We start from the raw sequence: 14,182 nt of genomic DNA on the forward strand, positions 1-14,182 counted from the left end.
ATGACAGCGATTAACAGTGGTAACTGCGTATGGTTGTGATTTAACCGGTACTTAATTTAGAATTTAATTATCTGCCAAATATCCACAAACATGTCTCTGTAATGAGGCATTTATCTTTAGTGAATTGTAAAAATAAAATCGTTTTGCGTAACGCAGCTGACTGAACAGCAATTAGTCACAATTACGAGTCTGAAAATGAAAACTATGTTCAGCTGGTAAAGTCATTCCAACGTGAAAATGGTCCGTGCGTCTTAACGTCATGCTTATAACAAAATTACTTGGGCCTGACTGAAACAAAACGCTGTATGGCTTTTTCTTTGGGTTTAGAAGAAGCGTTAAGGGAAACGGTGCCGAAATGTTTCTGCAGATTCAAAACCAAAACAATTTTCTTAATCTCCATTTAACAACCTGTCTGAGTGACTGGGATATGAACGAGGAAATCAAACTAACCACGACTACAGACCAATTTTACCAGGGTAAGAAGGGAATAATTGTGAATGATTCACGCGTATTTATGTATTTATGTTTGTTTAAACACCCTTTCCCCAACTTTCCCTCAAACTCAGACGAAAAACGCAATGGCCATTACCTAGTGCACTGGCACTACGCCCGAAGCTGCGGTCGCGTCTCCCCGGAGAATGACGCCGCGTCTCAGTCCCGCTGCGAGCCAGAAGGTGCGCTGGGCGTAGACCGCTTCCATATAAAGCCACTTGTAGATGATTATTCCAGTACGCGGGGCTGCTCCCTTTGCTCAGCTGGCTGGAGTAAAAATTTTCAATTCGAGGCTAGTCTGCACACACTATTTACATGTATGTTACAGTTATTACCTTGTAACTAGTCTGTAGGGTTTGCAAACTACCCCAACGCGTTTGATGTAGCTAATTTCAGGTTTACAATGGAATGATATAGATTTAACTGTAAGATTTCTTATGTGATAGTTACAAAGCGTGAGTGTCACGCCAAATGCGTGATCGTTGGCAGCCCTGTGTATGTCAGCTCCCCGGTCTGGCGTGTTTTGTCTACAGGGTTGTTTGTCAAAACCGAAGTAACCTCAGATGAACTGTGCACATTATGGCCGCCTTACCAGGGAAATCCTGGTATTTGTTCAGAAGTTGGTAAATTTGAAATATGCTTTGTTAAAAAAAAAAAAAATTGCTGAAGTGGAGATTTTTATTTTTCAGAATCTCAGGTCCAGCCAAGCTTATGGCTGATGGTAAACCCTACCCTAGCGTGTCCAATCAAATACCCCAAACATGTATCCAGTACTCCGGTATCCATGTCACCAACACTGGAGTGTCCTCCAGGTCTTCCAGCTGTCCTCTCCCACAGCCCTGTCCCATATAGCCAACCACCGTCCCCAACAGAGGAATCCTTTCTTGCTTCTTCATCCAGCGAGTACCTGGTGCGTAACTGTGCTGAGTCTCTAAATTTGCATTTGTTGCTATCAAATTGTTTTGTGGTGAACCTTAAAAGCACAAGGTACATCTTTAATGTGATAAGTACTGGAGGCAGCTATGTTGAAGCTAAGTTGGCTCATACTGAGACGCTACCAAAGGACCTGCTTTTCTGTATCAGGTGTGTTAAATTAGGGCTACACCGAAGATCTGCTCCTGCAGGGTTGGGCAGCCCTGGGTTATAGGGCGTATGAACAGGTACAGCAATTTGGAAAGTGACAACTTAATGGAATGACGTGTCTGGATCGTGAGTAGAAACCTGACTTGCTGATGTGGACGTTCTGCATTTGAGCCTGTGAGCTTGGAGGTCCTGCCACTCCACCAACCAAGTCACAGAACATCTCCAATCATGTGAATCCTGGGTGTAGATTTGGGTATGGACAGTAGGGACATGTCCCTACCAATGTTGTGGAAGTACAATTTGTGTTTAGGGGAGCGGTAGGTTCGGGGGAGTCACTTGGTCCCTGCTAGTGTTAGAAACCCAAACATATGGCCTTGAAGCGAATTCATGTCATGGAGTCTTTAATTTTGGTCAGTTCAACTCGTTGGTTAGTTTTCACTCTCCATTAGCTCACAGATGACGATGACGCGTCCTCTGTGGATGTCCCAGTTTGCCAGAAGATCAGGAGCAGCCGGAAGTCGCGGCTGCCCAAGGACAGGGTCCGGAAGCTGGGCTTGGCCCAAAGCAAACGCCTGCAGCGGGTGCTGCAGGAGAGCAACAACCTGAAGAGCGGGGCGTGGCCTCGGCCGCCCGTCAACTACTGCATCCTCATCGCCATGGCGCTCAACAGCAGCCGTGCTGGCAGCCTCAACGTTCAACAGATCTACAACTTCACCCGGTATCGGTCGTATCTCACTTTGGAACACATGCTCAGAGTTTGAGGTTCTGTTTTTCAGCCTTAATTCCCCCCCCTTGCCAGAGAGCACTTCCCCTTCTTCCAGACAGCTCCCGATGGCTGGAAAAACACCATACGACACAACCTCTGCTTCAGCAACAGCTTCAAAAAGACTCCGCAGCAGGTGTCGAGCGAAGGTAAAAGAAAGTCCTGCCTGTGGCACCTGACCCTGGATGGGAGGCGCCGACTGCGGGACGAGATACAGACCCTCACGGGGGAGTCATTTAGAGTTCTGAAACGCAGCATGAACAACCCTGGTGAGCTGCAGTTCTCAGGAACATTAAATGTATCCACCACTGTTCCGTGGCTCTTGGATTTTTACACAGCTGTGCTTTTCTCCTCTCCAGATATGATCCAGGCTCTGTTTAATCTGTGACTGATTACGTCCCGTAAGCAGCTGGATGGCGGAAGACGGAAACTAGCTGGAAAAGCGAGACCAGTCGCTAGACCGAAGCCGAGGAAGGCACACAGTTAACGAGTGTTAATTACACCTCTCAGCAGAACATTTTCTTTAAATTATGGAAGGACGATGTGATTTTTTTTTTTTTTTTGTGGAGATCATATGGATGGACAGACTCATTGTGGCCACTATTGTTGGCTTTCACTGTAAATAAACGCACATTTTCGGAAACCGGACTTGGGCATGATTTGTGATGCTTAATTCCAGGAGCAAGTTCTGGAGGCTGACATTGCAGTAATTCCTCCAAACCGCCAGAGTGCGAACAGACAAGTCAATTCCATGCTAACGGAAGTTGAGCCTGGCGCTTATGACCAACGAAGAGATGGCAAACATCCTGTAAAGAAATCGGTTTCTTCAGTTACTGTCTTCTAACATTTTCCAGGATCTACAGCTAATTGATATAGCTGCATCATGCGGGGGCTGTAGTTTACGAGCCGGCGGAACGTATGGCGGTGTTTCACTGCGCGGTGTGCAGGCAGACCACCTTTGCGGGGAAGAAGCATATCTACAGCAAAAGCCATCAGGCCAAACTGAAGGTTGTCCTGGTCAAGTTTCTGGAGAAGGTAGGGTGGAGGCGATGGGGGAAAGGGGATCCGCGATTCTGGGAGGGATGTAACGGTGGCTGGTGCGTGTCCGTGTCGGCTCGCAGGTGAAGGAGGCGCGCCGGGCGCTCAGGGCGCCGCGGGTGGAGAAGCTGGACGCCACCGAGCACCGGCGGACCTTTTGGTGCTACTGCTGTGGGTTGGAGGTGCAGAGGCACGTGACCGACGGCAAGCTCGCCGTGCTGTGCGCGGGACTGCTGGAGCACATGGCGACGTAAGCAAGGCAGCCCGCTTAAACCTTATAAACACGGATGTTGCTCTAATTTTAGATCCCCTTATTGTACACAGTACAACGAAATTTTGCAGCGGTCCAAACGGTGCATTCACACGTAAGATCTTAAGTATTACTAGAGTGCAATACAGAAAATTGGCGTATGAATACTACTAGACATAACATCACACAAGACATAAACCAAATACATCATGTGTGGGGCATGAAAGACAACAAATAAAGGAACGATTGCACTGAAGATGCTGCATAATATTGGTATTAACCCAGAAAAATGTCATTGGTGATGTATGTAAACATTGTGGCGTTGTATCTCCTACAAGGTGCAGTTAAATGTAAATATTTGCAGTGTGGTATTAAAGTGACTGTAATGACAGTGATAGGAGCAGACAGACCCACAGGTCAGTGTTTGACAGTGTTCAGTTCGCGTACGGTTCTGTAGTAAAAGCCATTTTACTGATGTTCGCATGGGTTGGATGCAGAAAAGCACATCTTGCTTACCTTATGTATTAACATGTATCTGATACACAAATGTCTATTTGTCTACCTTATTTGGTACCAACAAACCGCTTATGCAAAGGTGCAAAGTGCTAGCGTAGTGAATGCACCGTGCCAGTCTTGTGAATGAATTACATTACTCTCCCGCTACTTCCCCCATGCTAGTAGCTTCTGATTCTTCACTTAAATCCCCAATCTGCTCTCGTTCGTTTCTGTTTATTTATATATTTTCATGTTTTCTTATGAATCAAAACCCGATTTCATGATCTGCCTGTTCCAGCCTGGATCACAAGAAGAACACGAACAAGTTCTGGTGGGACAACAAAGCGGACCCCAAGCTGAAAGGCAAATTTTTAGTGACGGCAGAGGAGATTGAGAGGTTGTTAAATTGTTAAATCCATCCGTCATTTAATAGTTCATGCATAAAAAGTACATAAATCCTAGACATGCTTATATGTTTTTTTCTCCAGGTTTAAAAGTGCAGTTTCCAAAGCGCTAGATGCCTTTGAAGAAGAGGAGGACACACTGTTGAAGGAGGTGCTGGTTTTGCCAGAAGCAGATCTAAAATATTTTGGGTTATCAGGGTGATGTTGAACTGCTTTTAACCAAGGGGCTTCTCGTTATAGCAAGCGGACATAATCAGAGCCCAGGAGCAGCACCGACAGGAAGTCCTGCAGTCCCTATTAGAGGTTGGTTTTCCCAGGATGCACCTGAACAGTATCCACACCTAAGTGAACAAAGTGTTTGCTTTTCCGCCCTCCTTTTTCCATCTTCTTGTTTTGGGTTTGAGTGTTCATTCTCGCTCGACTCCCGCCTGAACACGCCTCGCGGCGCCCCGGGGGGGCTCAGTGTATTTGGGGTGGGGGGGGGGGACCTCGTGGCCTCTGTTGATCTTTCCTGAATCAAAATCAGCCTGAGCCAGAGACGGCGTCGTCGGGATCGGGCCAGCAGGAGGCGCCGGAGGCGGGACCCAGGTATGAGTCACCGTCTTTGTCTGGGAGCTTCATTCCACATGTGTGTGAGAAACTCGAAAAACTGACACGTTGCTATAAAACACATTCCATCTGCTTACTACAAAAGGTAGCAGAACTGCTTTACTGAAGCCGTTTTAGTTTTCTTGGAATGGCGTTACACAGAATTATTACTTCTGTTACAATGAGCCGGTGGAACAATCGCGTACGGATTGAAACGTGACATGCACACGTACCGTGAACAAGCTGTTTGTGCACTGGTGACATCGCCCACGGTGACGCCCGGCCGAATGCTCTTTGCGTCTCCTGCTGCCGTTAACAGTGTCACGCTGGGTCCCGCCTCTGGGAGCAGCTCTTGCCTCAGGGCCCTGGGATCAATGGAGGAGGCGGAGCCCTGCTGGATGGACCCTCTGGAGCAAAGCCATTGGCCAGAGCCGGAGACTAGCCTGACTTTCATTGGCTACCAGGTGAAAAAGCTGTTTTCTTAATTATTTTAAATAAATCTGATTGGTTTGCTTTTGTGATAGATTACTTATATTTATAAGCAGTAATTTAATCGGCGTTAATTGTTTTTTGTTTATACAGGATTCTTCCATTTATGGCAATATCCACACAGGTAGGCTGGTGACTTTAGTGTCTTTGAAGAAGGCTGTCTGGCTACTGCTTGCCGTCTCCATGGCTGATAACGTGTCATTGTTGGTGTCCCCCAGGTGCTATCCCCCCCTGGCTGCTGGACGACCCCCAGGAGGGGAGCTCCAGTGGCACAGTGCAGGAAATCGGCCCCTCCCACCAGGAGTTCCTGAAACACAGTAAAAACTGTTCCTTCCTCCTGCTCATCCTCACACACAGTCTGAGGTCGTGGGGCTGCTTGGGTTTCCGGTCTTGAATCAGAAGCCTGATTTATGAGGGTACCGCTAAGAATCGCCGCGGCAACTGCTGCATGCTTGGCTCCCCATTGGCTGCTTGTGGCCCTTTCTGATGATGTGAGAAGCAGTAGCTTGTTGCAGGGGCGATCATCGCTGCACGAGTCTCACTGTCACCTCCCTCCCCCTCCCCACAGAGGAGAAGGAGAAGCTGAAGAAGCTTCCAGCAAACCGCGTAGGGGCCAACTTCGACCACACCTCCCAGACTGATGCAAACTGGTTTCCGTCCTTTGGCCGGGTGTGGAACAGCGGCAGACGCTGGCAGTCCAGGTGCCCCCCCCCCCCCCCCATAGATTGACTCACGGTCTTATGAGGCTTTGACTGAAACTAATTTTGCGTTGGACTGTGTGTATTGTACTCACAAGGTACTCTATATTTGTAAGGCACTTTTTTTTTCTTCTTCTTTCGACCTCATTTTTACCCACCGCTAACCACTTCGTCTTTTGCCCACTCCAGGAACCAGTTCCGGGAGGAGGAGGGGCAAGCAGGCAGGAAGGCGAAGAAGCGCCGAGTTTGGAGCAAACTGGGGCAGAAGCCACAGAAACCACCGCAGTAAACACCCCCCCACCTCTCATGGGGTTGTAGATCAAAGCACGTTTGAATGTTTAAAAGCAGCCCTAACCAGCATTGTGGCAGCCTTAAAGGCACACCTGCTGCTTGCTGCTAAATGTGCAGGTTGATGCAAATATTTGCAAGAATTAAACCAGTGCCCCCCCCCCAGAACTCGAAGCAGAAGCTGCCCTGGGGAGTCTTAAAGTATCTTTTTTATTTGCCTGCGTGCCCCGAGTCGCATGGCTGCTCATTATCGCACATGGGGCACTTTGCATAATTGCAGTGAATTTAAGACGTGTAACCAGTGGCATAGCGCAATCACAAGTGACACATCTGTTTCTCTATTTAATGCCTTTTGTTTAAAGTTAATAGTTCATTAGGTCTTCGGTGGAACTGAAAATGCATCCAGAGGGAGCAATTAACACATTGCTGTGTTTTTACTGCAAAGGCAGATGTAACATGAACGTAACAGTAAAAGATTAAACAAGCATTCTTCTGTGAGGTCTGTTTTTTAAAGTGGCAGCTGTTTTCAGTCCTCCAGCATTCCCAGACAGTACACATTTTTGCTCTCACCACACCTGAACCAAGTATTCGGTGTTCTTGATTGGCTGGGAGCTGGGAGAGAGCAAAACTTTGGATTGTCTTGGGGTCCCGACGGATTGGATTGAGAAACACTGTTTCTGATCCCTCAGTAAATGCCCAATGCACACATTATATGTAATACCCAGTAAGATGTACTTTGTGAACCTTCTCCTGCTGTCTAAAGATCAACACAAGCTGAATGATTAATATTAATTGTTCCTGTGCTGTAAGCTGTTAAGATAATTAAATGAAGGAATTGTAATTATACTATGCAGTCGGTTGTGTTACTCTGTACAGTCAGAACAAAGGTGAAATAGTGCAAACAAGCCTGTGAGAATTCCTGAGACAGTGTGCAAATGTCAGGATGCGTCGGGGGGGGGGGTTCGGCTAATGGCACAGTCAGATCTAACTAACAGTTCACATGTCACAAACAGTCATAAATGGGTCAACCCTGGAAGGTTCTGGAAGGGATCAACTCCCCAGTGGTGGGTTTATGCAGGTCTGGGGGCTTGGGCCCCTGCATCTTTCTCCACCGGGATGGTGGTGGCGTCTGTCTCAGTGGCTTAGGATGCTGTGTCAGATTTGAAGGTTATTGGTTCAAATCCCCAGGTCAGCAGAGTGTTAGGACTGTTGGGCTCTTGATCAACTCCCAATTGCTTCAGGGACTGTCTGACGCTGCTTTCTCACAAATGTACATTGCTTTGGATAAAAACATTTTCTAAGTAAAATGTACACTGCCCTATGTATGTCCACCCACAGTCACATGTCATGCTGTTTACAAACACTCAGGATGTTCACCTTGTGTCGCCATTTTTCTAGGCCGCCGTTGGCTTTTTCAGCTCTCGGAGACCTCGGTGGTTTCAGAAACCCTAAGCCCCCGATGGTAGCTGGGGACCCAGGACTTTCACCCGCCATGTTCTGATTTCTTGAGCGTGGCTGCTGTGCCCCCCAGGCCATGAGAGACCCTCGCTGCCAATCAGGTACCCTGATCTGCACGCCATCTGATAGGATGAGTGGCCTCCGCGGATTATGCTAGGCTCAGCAGAGCCCAACGCGCACAGGAACCTTCGGACTCCTAATGAATTTATGTTGGTTTCTGTGCACTCCCTTCACCGATTCCCGCCGCCCTGCGTGAAATGGACCGTAGCATTCGTCAGCATTTGCAGAGGATGTTTACCCCCCTTAACAGTCAAATACGGCAGGACCATGGAAGATTCTGCATTATTCCTCCGACATGAAAAACACAAGCGTCTCAGAATAAGGACCCCTTTTGGCGTCTAGTGCTTCTCTTGCATGTTCCCTCTAATTAGCTGATAGTGCGAAGTGGTTCAAAATCGATTGGTGAAACTCTTATCTGACGCCAGTGCAAAATGCCTGCAGATTCCGCTCTAACTTATCACCTCACTTTCTGTTTTCCTAAGGGAGGGGGAGGGTGGGGGGGGGGGCATCGGCCTCTGGCACTTTTAATGGTATCCGTGAAGCAATTTGATTCAACAAATCTTAATCAGTTTCTAAGTGCGAGCAGTTTAAGTCTTATTAGCGCTTTAAGCTAGCAGAGTGCTGCCCCATGATTGCGTGAGTTGACTCGGTGATGGCCGGGGCGCCTTGTCTGCCTTTCTGTTGTAGGCGGTCCAATCAGTTGCCTGTTTGGGTCCTAACTGATTCTTGAAAAACGACGTGAAGAGTCTTCTGCCAAAAAAAATCCAAAGCCAAAAAAAAAATTACATTTATCTAATGAGATAATTACCCGGAGGAGAATTTGTAGTAAGTAAGATGCACCGTGGGGTGTAATTACAGGTGATTGTTTTAAGAAAATAAAGCGCCTGTAGAGGTTGTATCTGTCACCGCCGGCTGGCCAAACCTGCTCATAATGACTGATGTATGGAGTGATGGTAATTCATCTGATCCCAGATCAGTACTTGGCAGTGCTTCTAGTTTATTGGGCATCCATCACATGGAAACGTTGTGAAGCATGGAGCTGATTCGAGCATTCGGAAGCATTTAAGATGCTTTTATCCCACCGTCTGGAGGTTGGCCGAGTGAGTGTCGCCAAGACGAACGGCTGGCTGGCGGAGGGAGACAGTGAATTTCAGGGGTGGTGTGTGGTTCTAGGGGTTAGCCTGTGACTAGACGGTCATTGGCTCTCATGATTTCATCATTGGTCCCTTGAGCAAGGCCTTTAACCCCGATCACTTTGCATAAAAGTGAAGTATCAAAGCCAAACCTGAAGTAAGAGGTTGTAAACGGTTCATCACAAACCTTTGACGGGTTCTCTGTTTTAGCACATGGGGTTAGCAGTTACATGTGCCAAAGGTAGCAACAGCTCATGTAGCGCTGTTTAGGTGTCAAGGACCTCCGGCCCTGTCAATGGGTAGCAAACAGGAAATGATGTCACCACTGGAAAGAAAGCAGGAAGCACGGAAGGCAAAAGACAGCCAGACTATGACTGTGCCAGACCCAGCTGCACCACTGAGAAGCATCAGCTGAGCTCAAGACACGTATGCAGGGTGATGTAATCAAACTGGCTTCTTAGGGTCCCAATGGCCACCAGGGGGCGCACTATCTGATCAGATGAACAGAATGGGAAGGAAGACGACAAATGACTACTAGGTTAATCAAATGTGGGTTAGGACCCTGAAAAAGGTTGGGCCGATGAGGTCTGCTGCCCTTAGGACTTAATGTTCAATCCCAGAGTAACGGCATTCCCAGTGAGTCTAAACCCCCTTGCTTTGTGAAGACAGCTCTGAAACGTTTCAATATAGAATATCACCTTTATTTAAAAAAAAAAAAAAAAAGGTCATTGTGCACATCGTGTTCCGTCCACTCGCCGTTTCCGTCGGGGCTGCGATGCGACTCGGTTCCACAGCACAGGGTTCACACACAGTTTTTGGCACTTTTTAAAACCGAACGAGTGATTCGAAGTCTCCTCCCTCTCCCCGGTCGGTTTCTGCAGCTCTCAGTCGGAAAGTGTGTCCGTAGATCGTAAAAAAAAAAGAAAAAATGAACAACGATGCTTATGCTAATAATAGGCGATGGGGACAGCAGTAATACCGAAACCGCAGTGACGAATATCTGCATCGGCAGATGACGGACCCGATGGAAAATAAACAACAGCGACAAAGCAAAGAGAGATACTGCATAGTACGATGCTCCTCATGGGCAAGACTGCCAGAGCCCTGGGGAGACAGTGGGCACAGAGTTGGACACTCCCCCAGGAGGTGTGGTACGGTCCAGTCTGCTGTAGAGCTCCCTGAGCCCACCCACCTGCTACAGTACCTGCCTCAGAGTGCCCAGGGAAACGGAACAGACCAAACGGGAGGGGGAGGGGGGTGATCGTGCGGTCTACTCGGGCTCCCCGACGTCAATGGTCTTCTCCCACTCGAAGCTGCCCTCGCTGTGGGTGGGTGAGGCCCCGGCTGCTCCCGCCACACGTGCCCGTAACCCCTGGAAACGGCGGCACTCGGGGCAGATGCGGGCGTGGCCGCAGCTCCGTGCCACCAGGGCGGCCTCCTGAGCCAGTCTGTGGGCGAGCACCTCGGGCACGCCGGCCGCGGCCCCCGCCCCACACACCATGCCATTGCTGAGGCTGGTCACCGCCCGCAGCCGCCCGGGCTCCTCGGGAAGGAGGGGCCTCGTCCGCGGCGCCCCGCCTGGGCCCCTCCGCCGCCGCAGCTGCAAGCTGTCCCGGCACGTCACGATCCCACGCAGCTCCTGCAGCATTTCGTCACACACGGACAGCTGGGGGGGGCATAGACAGAGAGAAAGAGGCCGGGAAGTGTCGTGTACTGGGCTGCCCCCGTTCCCGCCCACTGGACCCGCTCTGCAGGACACACACCCCCCCCACCCCTCGGTACGCTCCTGGACACATTAACACCAACTAGTGCTCAGATTGAGGGGAATCTGTCCTGGGACCCCCCATGAGAGAGGAAAAAAATGCATCATCCCTTAAAAAAAAAAAATGTGGCCAGCATCTAAGATTCAGTGCCACCCCACTCCCTGCTGCAGGACGATGACTCCCCCCCCCCAACCCCCGGACCACCCCCAGTAGCCTCATCACAGGATGGCTGCAATACCTAAGGACACATTCCTCTGAGACACTGAGATGCACATTGTTTTGTGTGTCACAATAAAAAAATAAATGTTTTTTGTCCCCCCCACCCACCCAGAAAGAAGTCACTTGGCATGGGAATTCACGGACACATAGTTTATTTCAAAATTTTCTTCAAAAAGTGCAGTTTTGCGACTTGGGCAGCAGTGAACACAGAACCACTGCAAAGAAAGCAACTGTGATAAAAAACGGCATCAAAAACAGCACAATACAGGAAATAAGCAGAAGCAAACTGAGAGATCAGCTGAGGTTACTCTCAAATCCTGAGATATTATTATTATTATTATAACAGGTTTTAGTCCTGGTCTGTGGGTCCGCTGGCCGCTTTTGGGGGTGGGCTGCAGATGGGGGGTGGGGTGGGGGGGCGGGGGGGTTGGTGGCATTAGGGCGGGGAGAGGGAGACATAGCAGATGCAGGTGACAGAGGCACCTCTCACCTCTGTCCCGTGTGAGTGGCGAAGCATCCAGGAGAACTCCACCACCGCGATGAAGATGGCCGCGAGCAGGCCACACACCAGCACCACAAAGATCCCCCCGATGTTTTCCATGCCCAGTCCTGTGGGGTGGGGGGGGGGACAGGTGGAGGCCTGTTACTCAGACTCCTCACCATTAGTAGGTGGCGGTGTGCACCGCTAGCAATGTGCCACCAGGGGGCACTGTACCTTTGGCACGGTGGTCTTCCTCCTTGGGACACTTCCCTCCCTCCCACCACTTCCGCTTGAGGATCTCCAGCCGGTTGTCCTCCTGGAGTTTGAGGATGGCCAGGTCAAACTCGTCCCGGTACACAGAGCCTGGGCAGGCAGAGCAGAAGAATCGAGCAGGTGAGGATGTCGGGCTTCTCACGGGCTTTAGCTGGTACCGTAAAAACCTTTACTTCATTTACGTTTTTCTTTTTTGCTATAAATAGCGTGGAAATAAATAGCGATTTTAATAAGGGACAGAGAACAATCAAAAACCTTTATGATTCTGTTAATGCTAATTCACTTCACACGTTTTCCAAAGGCACCGGATGATTCTGCTTGTGCTAAAAAGTCGCCGGAGATGTAGAGAGATAAGCTCAGGCGAGCTGTTAATTGGTGTTAGAATTTGTGACTGGCTATTTGAAAACTGTGGCTGAGCTCGCATCTTAGTAACCTGACAACTGCGAATATATAACCCAACCAAGTGTGACTGGGGAATTTATGCCCTAGCACTCTGTGATTGTTGTCCGCATACGTTAGCATTCTGTGATTAGTGGATGCATGTCTTAGTGGTCTATGTGATTGGTGACCACATGTGTTAGCACTCTGTGATTGGTGACTGCAGACCCTAGCTATTTGTGATTGGCGAATACATGCCTTGTCACACTGTGATTGGTGGATACATGTACCGTCATTCTGTGATTGGTGGTTGCATGTGTTGTCACTCTGTGATTGGTGGATGCATGTGTTGTTCCTTTATGATTGGTGGATGCATGCCTGAATACTATATGATTGGTGGGTGCAGCCTCGGCCATACCCAGCGGCATGCCGATGCCGTAGCCCTTGGTGTCCAGCAGGCCGCCGATCTGCGTGAGGTTGCAGTTGCGCTGCCGGTGGTACTCGTTCATGGTGCTCTCCAGCAGGTAGGCGTAGTTGGAGTTGAGGACGCGAGCGATCCCTTCCTCCGTGCTCTTCACAAACACGCCAGGCTGCTTGGAGTGCATGTAGTTCCACATGCGCTGGTACGTCTGGTACCGTGAGTTCTGTGAGAAAAGGCGAATTAGCAGCCAGGATGAGACGGGATGGAGCGCGAGGAGGGGAGAGAGAGAGAAAGAGAGAGAGAGAGAAGGAAATTTAGGAGAGGACACGTGATACACAGCCTTGTTTATTTTTAATAAGAATGGTGGGATACAGAGGAAGGTAAGAAGGTGCTAGAAGAAGGGCTGAGTGGGGATTAGGGAATTCAGTTTTTACAGGTTTCTTTAGTTTATTTCTTATTTTTTTATTTGCCTGGATTTTTCTTAGAGATGCAGTTCCTAGGAGGCACCAACAGGGGTCGCCACACAACTGTCTGGCTCATCCAGCACTAAAGGGGAGTTTACCTGAAAGAATGTCATGGTGGACCCGCCGTGCATGGTGCCGTACTCGATGGCCGTCTGGTCAGCGAGGTCGTCCACAGACTCGATGGGCACCTCCATCCTCTGCACGGTGAGGAAGGCGGCCAGGTTGGCCGTGTAGGAGGAGATGATGATGAGTGTGAAGGCCCACCTGCAGGGGGCAGCAAAACCTCTTCAGCTCATGAGGCCACATAATGTATATATACTGTGGTCTGGAGGCAGGCTGGTGCGCATTTGTGTGAGTGTGTGTGTGTGTGAGTGAGTGTGTGTGGGTCAGGTATATATTACGTGTGATAATGGCTTGTTATTTTGACATTGTGGGGACCACTTTTTCGAGGAAACTCACTTTTATAATACTTTATGACTGCAATCAGAAAACTAAAAATGCCAAAAGTCTTGTATTTCCTTTGGTTACTTATGGTTAAGGTTCAGGCTGACTAGGGGCTAAGGTCATCATTGTTGACATTAGGGTTTTTTTCCCATAGGAATGAATGGAGAGTCCCCACAAATATATGAACACAAATGTGTGTGTGTGTGTGTGCTTGTGTGTGTGTGTGCATGTGCATTGAAATGAATGAGCGGTCCCCATAAGCAGGGGCGTTGCTAGAGATTTTGGGCCCCATGAAAGCATATCATATTAGGCCCCCCAGTCCAAACCAATCCAGTTATTTTCCTAATTTTTTAGGGCCCCTGTCACTCAGGGGCCCTTGGAATCATCCTAGCTTTCCTCCCCCTTACGGCGCCCCTGCCCATAAGGACACGTGCATGCGTGTGTCTGTCTGTGTGTGTGTGTGTGTGTGTGTGTGTGTGTGTGCGTGTGCGTGTGTGTGT

The 14,182-nt window shown here is 49.1% G+C and overlaps 3 protein-coding genes across 9 annotated transcripts in view; 2 read left to right on the top strand and 1 right to left on the bottom strand.

The window, feature by feature from the left end:
* The first annotated feature begins 53 nt into the window (after positions 1–53).
* On the top strand, positions 54–2,981 carry foxr1 (forkhead box R1). Its single transcript, XM_023816321.2, has 6 exons — positions 54–476; positions 567–674; positions 1,182–1,402; positions 2,025–2,293; positions 2,375–2,607; positions 2,698–2,981. The coding sequence occupies exons 1-6, from the start codon at positions 356–358 to the stop codon at positions 2,724–2,726; spliced, it is 981 nt and encodes a 326-aa protein (XP_023672089.1). The 5' UTR covers positions 54–355; the 3' UTR covers positions 2,727–2,981.
* Positions 2,982–3,112: 131 nt separating this feature from the next.
* On the top strand, positions 3,113–7,075 carry cenatac (centrosomal AT-AC splicing factor). Of its 2 annotated transcripts, none has more exons than XM_023816318.2 (11): positions 3,113–3,373; positions 3,460–3,626; positions 4,420–4,518; positions 4,610–4,676; positions 4,766–4,828; positions 5,052–5,113; positions 5,433–5,577; positions 5,696–5,726; positions 5,821–5,919; positions 6,171–6,303; positions 6,490–7,075. In XM_023816318.2, the coding sequence occupies exons 1-11, from the start codon at positions 3,257–3,259 to the stop codon at positions 6,587–6,589; spliced, it is 1,083 nt and encodes a 360-aa protein (XP_023672086.2). In that variant the 5' UTR covers positions 3,113–3,256; the 3' UTR covers positions 6,590–7,075. The 2 variants fall into 2 exon arrangements, with proteins under 2 accessions (XP_023672086.2, XP_023672088.2); XM_023816320.2 differs by having other exon boundaries at positions 5,463–5,577.
* A 2,888-nt stretch (positions 7,076–9,963) lies between these two features.
* LOC111846268 (glutamate receptor ionotropic, kainate 4-like) overlaps positions 9,964–14,182 on the bottom strand; it is a 217,078-nt gene continuing 212,859 nt past the window's right edge. For all 6 annotated transcript variants that reach the window (XM_023816305.2, XM_023816307.2, XM_023816304.2 and 3 more), the window contains 5 exons: positions 13,337–13,502; positions 12,772–12,997; positions 11,937–12,065; positions 11,712–11,830; positions 9,964–10,905 (listed from right to left, as the gene is read on the bottom strand). In XM_023816305.2, the coding sequence (XP_023672073.1) occupies positions 10,510–10,905; positions 11,712–11,830; positions 11,937–12,065; positions 12,772–12,997; positions 13,337–13,502 (1,036 nt within the window). In that variant the 3' untranslated portion in view covers positions 9,964–10,509. The remainder of the gene's footprint in view (positions 10,906–11,711; positions 11,831–11,936; positions 12,066–12,771; positions 12,998–13,336; positions 13,503–14,182) is intronic.

This window comes from Paramormyrops kingsleyae, chromosome 18 (genome assembly GCF_048594095.1).
Source record: "Paramormyrops kingsleyae isolate MSU_618 chromosome 18, PKINGS_0.4, whole genome shotgun sequence".
Classification (NCBI taxonomy): domain Eukaryota; kingdom Metazoa; phylum Chordata; class Actinopteri; order Osteoglossiformes; family Mormyridae; genus Paramormyrops; species Paramormyrops kingsleyae.